The 11,574-nt window shown below is 40.3% G+C and overlaps 1 protein-coding gene across 1 annotated transcript; it reads left to right on the plus strand.

Moving 5' to 3' along the window:
- Nucleotides 1-803: 803 nt before the first annotated feature.
- Nucleotides 804-2,246, plus strand: CHRM4 (cholinergic receptor muscarinic 4). Its single transcript, XM_015817223.2, has one exon. It carries the CDS (start codon nt 834-836, stop codon nt 2,244-2,246), a length of 1,413 nt encoding a protein of 470 aa, XP_015672709.1. The 5' UTR covers nt 804-833.
- Nucleotides 2,247-11,574: the final 9,328 nt, after the last annotated feature.

The following is an 11,574-nucleotide window of genomic DNA, read 5'->3' on the forward strand; positions in this document are numbered from 1 at the left end:
TTGCAGATAGGAAGGGCCAATTACAATAGCCTGCCCCAGATTTTGATGGACTTGGAGGAATTCCAGACAGCATTTGGGGAATTTCTTAAATATCAGGAGGCTCAGTTTATTAAATAGCTTGTCTGGAATATGAGAGTGAGTAGGGTACTAGATAGACTGAGCAGCTTCTTGTTGCTTGTCAATTTTAGACTGTTCCTTGATTCTTTGAGGTGCTTTGGGAGATGAAGTGTGTGAACAGGTGCATGAGAAATTGTTACAACTGTACATGTATAGAGCTTTAATTAGAGCTTTTATATTTGTGGTGATAAAGATGGCTCTGTGGGAATACTTTTCAGTCCTCATTGTATTTGCAGATAGTTAGCTTGATGTACTCATTAGTGTGTTTCAAACCCTTCTTGGCCAGCAAACTCTATTGAAGTACGTTCTAATTTTCTGGGCAAACATTTTATGGTTAAAATAACTCATCTTAATTCTGAATAGAAAGTTGGGTGGACAGAATCCAAAGAAGTGACAAAAGTGATGTTTGCAGTATTATTTGAAAGTTTTAGAGCCTGTAGATCTCAAGAAGTAAAAACATATGGTCTAAACCCCATCCCCCATATAGCTAACTCAATTTTGAAATAGCTGACATAAAGGAACTAAACTTGGTACCCCATGAGCATCACAGCTTAGTGAAGATTTGAATGCTAGTCTTCCCAGTCCCAATTGAGTTGTCAAAACTTGCTCTATTGTTTGAATGTTGCAGATGTATAATATATCTCCAATGTCTTCTTCCTTCCCTCCTTTCTGCAGACTTTGCATATAATTTGTCTTCTCAGCCTGAACTATTAAGGATGGCCAACTTCACCAATGGCAATTTCACCAAGGAAAACACCGCTAAGTATAAAATCGTGGAAATGATTTTCATAGTTACTGTAACTGGGTCACTTAGTCTTGTCACTGTGGTTGGAAATATCTTGGTCATGCTGTCCATCAAAGTGAACCGCCAACTTCAGACCGTCAACAACTATTTCCTCTTTAGCCTGGCCTGTGCTGACTTGATAATTGGCATCTTCTCAATGAATCTCTACACCGTGTATATTGTCAAGGGCTATTGGCCACTTGGGGCTGTAGTATGTGACCTCTGGCTGGCGCTAGACTATGTAGTGAGTAATGCCTCTGTCATGAACTTACTCATCATCAGTTTTGATCGCTATTTCTGCGTTACGAAACCATTGACCTACCCAGCTAGGCGGACAACCAAAATGGCTGGACTGATGATTGCAGTGGCTTGGATATTATCCTTTATCCTCTGGGCACCTGCCATATTGTTTTGGCAGTTCATTGTTGGAGAGAGGACAGTATCAGAAGGACAGTGCTACATTCAGTTCCTCTCAAACCCGGGTGTAACCTTTGGCACAGCCATTGCTGCTTTCTACCTCCCAGTGGTTATCATGACTGTGCTGTACATCCACATTTCATTGGCCAGTCGGAGCCGTGTGAGAAGGCACAAACCAGACAGTAGGAAAGAGAAGCGGACTAAGCCACTCAGCTTTCTGAAAAGCCCTCTGGTCAAGCAGAATAACAACAATTCTCCCAAGAAAGTGGTGGAGGTGAAGGAGGAAGCAAAAAATGGGAAAGTAGAAGAGCAGCCCTTGCAACCATCTGAAACTACTGGCCACCAAGAGGAGAAAGAAACCTCTAATGAATCCAGCACGGTAAGCATCACCCAGACGAATAAAGAGAAACAAGGGCTGGAGATTGTACCAGCCGATGCAGGCGAGAGCCCTGCCCATCCTCGGATCAACCCTGCCTCTAAGTGGTCCAAAATTAAGATAGTCACTAAACAAACTGGGAGTGAATGTGTCACTGCCATTGAGATTGTCCCAGACAAAGAAGCCCGTTCTACCCCAATTACCTTATCAAACAGCCGTCCAGTTAACGTCGCCAGGAAATTTGCTAGCATTGCCAGGAGTCAGGTTAGGAAGAAGAGACAAATGGCAGCTCGGGAGAAGAAAGTCACCAGAACCATTTTTGCCATCTTGTTGGCTTTCATTTTGACATGGACACCTTACAACGTGATGGTCCTCATTAATACTTTCTGCAACTATTGTATTCCTGAAACAGTCTGGTCCATTGGATACTGGTTGTGCTATGTCAACAGCACCATCAACCCAGCTTGTTATGCCCTTTGCAACGCTACCTTCAAGAAGACCTTTAAGCATCTTCTTATGTGTCAGTACAGGAACATTGGTACCGCAAGATAATCTGGATTTAAGGGGGGGGGGGGCTCAGCAATAGGGTTGTGTGTGGAGATTTGTTATTCTCCGACCAGATAAATCTATTGTTCTTAGTCATACCATTAATTACTAGATGGAGCCTTTCACCAAATGCAGAATCAGAACTAGTGAAAACATACTCTTTCAACTTACTTGGCTCTTGAATATTCACCAAGAAATAGGCAGAGATTCCACCCAGATGATTCTCTTGACTGTGCTTCTTCAGAAAACAAAGAAGAAGGAAGCTAGGGATTAGATGTGGTTTTGCCAGACAGACAGACCTTGCTCTTTGCCCTGCTGCTCTTGATACATCATAAACTTTCATGATCTTTTCATTTCTGTCTGAATAAACTAGGATGCCTCTATTGGTGGCTGGGTGGTACATTAGAAAAGAAATGCAACAAAAAAGATCCTTCTTTCCTTGGATGCATTGCTGGCTTTATACTTGTGTGCACATATGAGACAGAAAGAGCAGCAAGGAACAACAGGCTTAATTAATTAAGCAGTGAAAGTGAAAACAAAAACATATTATTTCAGTACCAGTCATCAAGCTGTATCAATTTCTATTTGTAGATTCTAGGACTTTGTCTAGTTGAATTTCCAGTGTCCCGGGTGCAAGGGACTTGTTCCTCTCAGGGAATATACCAGCTGCTGGAGAGATCTGTCCGCTTCATAGGCTTCTCAAGGGCCTTACCAAATCTGCCTCAACTCCATTTCTCCATGGCAGGCTGTTGGGCCAAACAGACTTCTTTCAGGATGGGTTGAATGACACCTCAGATTGTTTTGGGGGAAAAAAAACACACGGATATCACATGGATACCCAAAGTCAGTTCTGCAATATTTTGGGTCATGTGCCAAAGCTGTCTAAAGTTATTGATCTCAAGGGTAAGCATGGTGTCCTTGAAGCAGTGGATGCTTGACAGCAGCTCCAGGGAGAAGAACGAACAAAGCAGCCATAATGGTAGAAGAAGATCTCTACGCTGGCAAGTCTTTTCTAAGAGAGTCTTTAAAGCCCTTCATTTTTGTTCCTTTTAAAATTATGTCACCATGCATACCAAGACCCCCTTGCTCCACATATATTTGCTTAAGTGTCATTTCTTTTTATGTACTTTTTTTTTTTTTTTAAATCTGATAGTAGATTCTGAAGCAGGCTGTGGAGGAAAGAAACAAGCAGTGGCTGCCCCACTTGTTTCTGCATTATGTATTTGAGGGAATACTAAGAAGATACTCATGAGCTTTGTAAATGAGCATTGCCTTCCTTCTAGTCAGTGTTGTCATAGAGCCCTCAGCATGTGGGTTCCAGTGTACATATACAGCCTAAATCCCAGAATACTCATGTTCCGTGTAGACCAATTAAACCCAGGTTTTGCTCAGTGTCTCTGGCACCCTCGGGAGCATATTAGAGCAGAGTATAATCACTGGTCCAATGTTTCCTGGGTTGGTCGGAGTGACCACAGCTATAGACCTCTCTATTTCATGGCTAAGGGCTCTCAGTTTAAGAGTTACCCTTACATTTGGCCAAAGGCTCCTGCTTCATGTGGCTGTAGAGGCAGCTAGGCTGCCACTGCCTTTCAAATAATTTGCATAATGTTGCCCAAAATGCCTTGCAGTGTTTTTTTAAAAATTAATTTATTAATTTATTTATTTGTTACAGCTACAGTGGGAACCACTTAAATAAAATAATTGAACTATATATAGCACACCTCTTGGTCATTCTCTTTTCAGCTAGTTGCAAATATTCTTCTCCTCCACAGAGAATCATTTAAGATATTAGGGATTAAACTTGAAACTCTACTCAAGATTTTGTGAATTAAGAAGTCTCATGAAAAAAACAACTCAAGATGAACTACTAGGGAGTGTCCCCCAATCTAGTCATCTCTGGATCTGTTGGCCAGAATTCCCAGTCAATTCAATGTATTCCAAGGGGACCAAATTGGAAAACTTCTGATTTAGAATATTTTAAATAACTATTAGGATGATGTAAACCTGGACAAATTGTAAAGCTATATAACATGTAAAATAAAGTTATGGTAATCTAGAATAAGAAATAGTTATTGGTTAAGATGCTTAAAGATTACTTACCCAGAGTTAACTTATCCTAAAATACAATTTTGGAACTACAGTAGTATGACACAATAGGAAATTAAGAGTGCACTGTCACATACCTGTGTTCCCACAAGAAACTAAGACAATTTGACAGGCCTAGCACATCATTGGAATCTGGACTGTAAGTTAAATTGTGGTTAAGGAATATATTAACCACAATTTTAACAATGTTTTGTTAACCTTCTTTCCTTGTGTTTTCTGGACCTAGACATCAAGATTAATTGCTTGTAAACTTTGGTTCTGGCCTCCACACTAAGAGGTGACTAGAATGGTAGCAAAATGGGACTGCTCAAGTTGTGTCCACATATTTTAAGAAAACAGTTAAAGCAAAAGTTTCAGGTGGTCAGACATTGTCCAGGTAGTTGTGATATCTTTTGTGGTACTCAGGCATACCAACTTTTGTGCATGAAATGAGGATGACATTTTAACCTTGCCCCAGAGTGCATTTCTTCAGCCAAGCTTTAAGAATATGGAATCATAGGACTGGAAGGGATTTTGGATGCCTTCTTGTCCAACCCCTTGCCCAAGGCAGGAGACCTTATACCATCCCGGACAAATGGTGGTCCAATCTTTTGTTGAAAAGTTCCAGAGGTGGAGCACTCACAACTTCGGGAGGCAAGCTGTTCCATTGATTGGACATTCTAACTGCCAGGAAATGACTCCTTACCAGATTGGATCTCTCTCTGATGACCTTCTATCCATTGCTTCTTGTCCTGCCCTTCAAGGATTGGAAGACTGCTATCATGTCTCCCCTAAGCCTTTTTTTATGTTACACTAAACATACCTGTTTCCCTTAGCCACTCATCGTACGATTCCTCAGCCAGGTACACTGGCTGAGGAATTCTGGGAGTTGAAGTCCCTGAGTCATAAAAGCGCCAAGTCTGAAGACCCCTGCTTTAATGGTATGTTGGAGAGACTGCTGAGGTGAGTTTTGAAGGCTTGAACAATGTCTTGAAACAATTTTTTTTAGAATAATATTTTCAGTAAAATACAATGTCACAAGGGCGTTTACAAGAATTGGGTTGTTTGATTTAAAAACCTTTTTTAATTGGCTCAGATATTATTATTTAAAGGAAAAGAAGATTATCATTCAGATAATTAAACAAACAATCGGTCATATGGGGTGAATCCTAAATGCTGAACAAGGTCATAACAAGGCATAATCACACGGTTAATTGCTTTGCCATGTGGAACAAAAATTTCCCCTCTTAACCCCCAGGTGGTCTCTTAACAAGAAGCCATGGGCTTAATAGATTCATTCCTTGAGGTTGTTTTTCTGTTATTTAAAAGTGAGTAAAATCTATAGCCCTGCAGACTTTTATTATTCTGATACTAGGTCTGGGAGGTCAAACTGTTGCATCCTGGAAAGTCCCCAGAGGCTCAATTGAAAGGTAGCTTTAATCAAGAAGGGCTTCAAGCATTTTCAAACAGTGATAACTACATGGCCAATGAATGAATTTTCTTTCCTGGGCCAACAGGGACTCCTGATGGATGAAGCAATAAAGAACAGAGCAGCAGCAAGCTTTTTCAGTGTCCTGTAATCAAGCTCTAAATAGGTAAAAATGTAGAGCCTTAAAACAAGAAACCTGCTGGCAAAGAGATTTCAGTATATACTTTGCCTTAACGTGGGGATAGGTTGGAGCTGCCAGGTAAGTTAAAGGTGTGTGGCTCCATAGCATTCAAAATAGTAGTTGGTTTAATTCCACTTGGGATTATTACTAAAATAAAACCTTGCTTGATGCTAGCAAAGTATCTATGTTGGCATTAATTAACTTAATTAACATCAAGTATTAAAAAGTTCATTAAAATGTTTTCTGTAAGTTTGAAGTGCCAGGTCTTGCATCAACATTAATTGAAAGCCACATTCCTGTTTCTCATATTAGTCATCTAAGACAGGGGTCCTCAACCTTGGCAACTTTAAGACTTGTGGACTTCAACTCCCAGAATTCCTCAGCCAGTTTGAAGTCCACAAGTCTTAAAGTTGTCAAGGTTGAGGACCCCTGATCTAAGAGGTCCTTTTTCTTCTTCTCAACTTTCATTCACTATACAACAAAATTCTCAAGCTGATTTACAATTGGAAAAGGCCCTCTCTTTATTGAATGAGGAAATTGGAATGGGACTCCTGAAGATCCTAATATTCTGAAAAGTATATACAGAAGAAAATGCTCTTTCAAGTAACCTGGTTCAAAGTTATTTGTAGCTTTAAAGAACTTCAAACCAACTTATTAAACAAGACCCAGAAGCAGATCAGGACCAAAGCAGCTGGGAAAGCACCAGCATAATAAGGTTGAAATGTCCAGTTCTCAGTGTCATTGTGACCCCTGTTTTAGATTAACTGAACTCAATACAAAGAGAATTGTATCCACAATTCATTGTCACAGGACATGTTATTAGAGCATGCAAACATGGTCAAGCTATTTTTGTTTTGGTAAGAGAAAACCGGCCAAAGCTATTAAAAGATTTATTTCCCACCTTATTATTTTTATAAATAACTCAAGGCAGCGAACACACACAATACTCTCCTATTTTCCTGACAACAACCACCTTGTGAGGTAAGTTGGACTAACCACTAACCTTCTAAGGCAGGGGGTCTTCAAACTCGGCCCTTTTATAACTCATGGACTTCAACTCCCAGAATTCCTCAGCCAGGCATGCTGGCTGAGGAATTGTGGGAGTTGAAGTCCATGAGTCATAAAAGGGCCGAGTCTGAAGACTCCTGTTCGAAGGAAATTGTTGGCCCAATGAGTAAAACCCATATTTCAATAATATTGTACTCCAAATGAGACAAAAATGGAAAGATTTTCCTTGCTAAAGGAGCTGCCAATCAACAATATTTCCACCTTGTGTGGATTAACACAGGATCCTCAGCAGTAATATATCTTCCGAATATTGCTGTCTTGAAATAAGAGCACAGAGGATGTACATCACCTTAATGATGACTGGATAATTCTAGAAGGTGTTTTAAATCACAGATGGGATCTTGTATACATTTTAGGGCGCATCTATGTAAACGATCTATGCCATTTCTGATCCACCTTGGAATTATCTGATAGCAATGAAAACCAGCCAATATCAGGCAAAGTTGGTTCGTTTTCCTGGTTCTTATGGTCGATTTGAGACCAAAGCGCAGCAGTTTTTCCAGACATGCTGCAGTTCTGTGGAGTTTGTGTGGGGGTCACTTTTTCACAAGTGAGATCTGTTGACTCATTCCAAGATTCTGCTTCTGCTTCTGCATTTGTTTGCACCTCAAAGCTATACAAGCTCAGTATCCTGGAGGTCGTCCCTATTATTTAGGACTTATCAGTCATTCTTTCCCACACATGATTGCTAAGTATTAAATATGCTTTAAATTTGCCTTTTGAGGCTTTTAAGTGGAGCAGAGGGGTGGTGGCAAAAGCCAGGTATGTCTAGTCCAGGGGTAGGCAACCTTGGCTCTTTTATGACATGTGGACTTCAACTCCCAGAATTCCTGAGCCAGCATGGCTCAGCTTGGAAACTCTCCCTTTCCCCTCAGCATGTCTGGCTCAGGAATTCTGGGAGTTGAAGTCCACGAGTCATAAAAGAGCCAAGGTTGCCTACCCCTGGTCTAGTCTATAGAAGAGAAAGATTAGGGGGGCAAGATAGCTGTCTTCCAGTACTTGAGGGGCTGTTACAAAGAAGAGGGAATTGACTTATTCTCCAGGGCATCAGAGAGCAGGTCAAGAATTAATGGGTGGAAGCTTGTCAAACATAGAGTCCAACTTCGAAGGAGAAATTTTCTGACAGTGAGCGCAATTAGTCAGTGGAATAGCTGGCCTTCTGGGTTGTGGGTGCTTGGAAGTTCTCAAGAATAGACTGGACAACCAATTGACTGTGATGGTATAAGACTCCTGCCCTGAATCAGGGTTGGATTAGAAGACATCTGAGGTCCATTCCATCACTACCATTCTACCATTCTCTGGCACAGCATTCCATTCTAACTATTTGGGAGGAAGAATTCTAACCCTTTTTAATTTCCTTTTTGCACGAATCAGAAGTGAAAAGATTTTTTTGAGGGGGTGTTAAAGGGATCACAAAAGTTGGGGCATTTATTGACCAATATTCTGTGTGTTCTTCCGTTGATAAGTGACAGAAACACTGTCTAGCTTGGGGTGACTGTTGCAAATTTTCAGCATTTCAGATCTGCAGATGAGAGGCTAACATCAGATTGCTTTGTAAAATTAACATGGAAGTACTTTTGTTTCTGCCATGTTTCTCACACACTGGTTCTTCCTTTTGGTAGTGGACATTAAGATAAAGTCAAGCATTTATCTTACTAAGATAAATGAAATGAAACAAATGCAAAACAAATATAATAATTTCAGATAACAAAAATTGGGAGATTCTAGAACCTTATTTTAGTACAAAATGCAGCTTGAATGAATATCAAGCATATTTAATAAAGAAATTCGTAGCATTTCAAGACTATGATGCAGAGAGGCCCACCAGCACCTCAGAGGAAATTGCTATTGTTTTTGTTCTTATTGTATTCAATGTTCAACATAACCTGGAGGTTATCCACATTGCTGGGCTGAAGAAGAGATCTGATTTTTAAGAGATATAAAAGAGTTATAAAAGGCCTATGAATACACAATGCAAAGAAAATATTAATTTTCTAAGTTTATACCCTGAGCAGGCATGTCATTTTTTTTAACAATCTATCAACAAAAAGGGGGATGCCCAGGCTTTTCAAACAGACTTGCTATCACAAGCAGTTTTATCATTATTTTTTTTGTTAAAAAAAACTGTTCAATTAAAGATATGAAACTATGTAGAACCAAGGAAAGAAAAACTTGACAAGAGAGAAAAAAGGGGAAGAGCAGGCTGCACACGATCATTTCCTGGGATTACAGGGCTGTCCCAGCGTGTCTCACTTGGCAGCGTCTGTTATGGTGTTCTAATCTACTTTTGGATGTAAAGCCAGATTTTGTTTGGCACCTGGCCTGTGACACAGTTCCTGAAGGAGTTTATTTGGGAAACCAGGATAATTAAGTATTGCCGCATTAGGAAATGTTCCCTGACTTTGAGCCTGCTTCCAATCATCCTGTGACATTTCTGGTCCTGCTTTGATCATGGAAGCTCAGTCAGACCTCACCTGCTTTGCTAAAGTAAGTTGTGGCAGCAACTATCCCATAATCTCTAGAAGGAAGATAATTGCCAGGAAGGAGGGAATGCACAAACCCAATTTCTGGGGCTTCAAATAAGGGTCTTATCCCATTTTAACAGTAGATGCTGGGCTCCGAAACTGGATCAAAACAAGAAAGAGTTGTTCTGCCACTGAGTTATAGTCTTTTCTCTTTTTTTAGCAGTTAAAAAATAGGAAAAGGGGCAAAGCAGAAGCTGCCTAAGAGAAAAGTAGGCCAGTTCCAAAGGCCAAAATAATTATAACAAAAGTATCTCAATGGTGTATGTTCTCAGGATTATCCAGCAGAATTTCAAACCCCCGGCTTTTTTTTTTTTAAATTGCTGCCCTCCAGATAGATAGGGCCTCTACAATTTAAATACACTGAGGATTCTTGAAATTGCCATCTCAACATTTCTGGGGGTAGGAGAGGGCTCTTGGTAGGGTAGATGGTCCTATGTGCACAGACCCCAGGGCTTGCCAGGGATTTGATTTAGTGGGAGCAAAAAACAGCCCCTGTCCTCCAGTCAAAGGGCACAAAATTCAGGGTTTTGGGACCTGAGGGGGAAATGCCTCTTCCAACATCCCTCAGCAATAAGAAATACCAGAGTAAATTAATCAAGTAACACTTTGCTACCCCTTTGTTCCACTCAGCATCAGTGATCCTAAGGATAGCTGCTTCATCTTGTATTTAAACATTTAAGTTTCCCTTAATGAAAAGTGAACCCCTTTTGAAGCAACATGGAAGAAATTTGTCTTCCCCTCTTTCTCCCATGTAGAACAACCAGAACTGGAGTCAAATATTTCCCCTAAATCGCTTTTATTTTTGGTTTTTGTGCAAAAAAGAAACAGAATACTATAAAAGGCTACCAATGAATCTATATGTGCATGCATGTGCAGAAACCCACATATGAAAGTATTTTTAGAAGAAAGGCAGCAAAAAATTCATTAAGTATTTGCCAACTTTCTCCTCGCCTTCTGATTGACAGTAAGAACAAGAAAAATGTTCTTGGTCAGGAATGGGCTGAAGGAATCCAGGGAGCAGCTGGTAGAATATTAGTGGCATTTTCATCATGGCTTTTTAAAATGGTCGTGGTCAAGTGGCAGAGATTAAGCTGTGCAATGCCAACTGTGGGCATAATTAGTCCCAATCCATCAACACCAACACTTATTAGAATGGGCAGAGGAGCTGGGTTTTCCCATTGATGCCCCAATATGGTAAATGGGCAAAGATATTGGAAGATGCATTTCAACTTCTCCATCCCTGCAGAATCATTAAAGTAGGAACTTCATTCTACCAGGAACAAGGCAATGAATATGCAAAACGGAAAAACAAAGTTTATGAAAGGAGTGGAAATAAATAGGCAGGATAATACAAGGTGGTGATGGGAGGCTGTTGAAAAAGTGAAATGCTTTAACTTCTTCACCTTTTGATCCCACTCCCCCCCCCCAGGATGTCCCCTGTAAATGGACCACATATAACAAACAGGCTCACAAATCGAAATTGAGGCATGCTGGATGAACAGAGAAGGGTGTTGCACTGTTGAACACAATGACTGAGTCTAAAATGCTGGCCTGGCGAATTTTTACTTATTTACTAATGAGGAAGCACTGTACTTTTCCTGTCCAAGTTAAACAGAGTTTAACATCCTGGATAATTAACACATAGTTGATTTGTTGAAAGGTGGTTCTGCTGTGAGATGTGAGTCACACTAGAGAAATCATATGTATACAAGCTTCCAAAAGTCCAAAAAAGTCATAACCACTGACCTGTCCAAAGATCCCTACTTTTCTGTTGTGGCTCATCAGGATCTGAAGCAATCAGACATAATTTCTGGTTGCCTAGAGCAGTATTTTTCAGCCCAGTACTTTATCCTCTTCTCTCAAATTTCTTTGTTACACTCTGTCTCTACTCCAAGGACAAGTTTTTGAGGAGTTGTAGAGAGGTATGGAGACCTCTGTGGCCATTTGTTCCCCGACAGACTAACTGCTCTGGAAAAGTAGCAACTATGTGGATCCCAACATAAATCTTATTCTATATGCTCATGACATACAAGCCTTGAATTTATT

Source organism: Protobothrops mucrosquamatus, unplaced genomic scaffold, assembly GCF_001527695.2.
Source record: "Protobothrops mucrosquamatus isolate PMUCROS unplaced genomic scaffold, P.Mucros_1.0 scaffold564, whole genome shotgun sequence".
Taxonomy (NCBI): Eukaryota; Metazoa; Chordata; class Lepidosauria; order Squamata; family Viperidae; genus Protobothrops; species Protobothrops mucrosquamatus.

Excerpts from the sequence above, each read along its gene's own strand:
- CHRM4 (XM_015817223.2), top strand. The coding sequence starts at position 834 with ATGGCCAACTTCACCAATGGCAATTTCACCAAGGAAAACACCGCTAAG.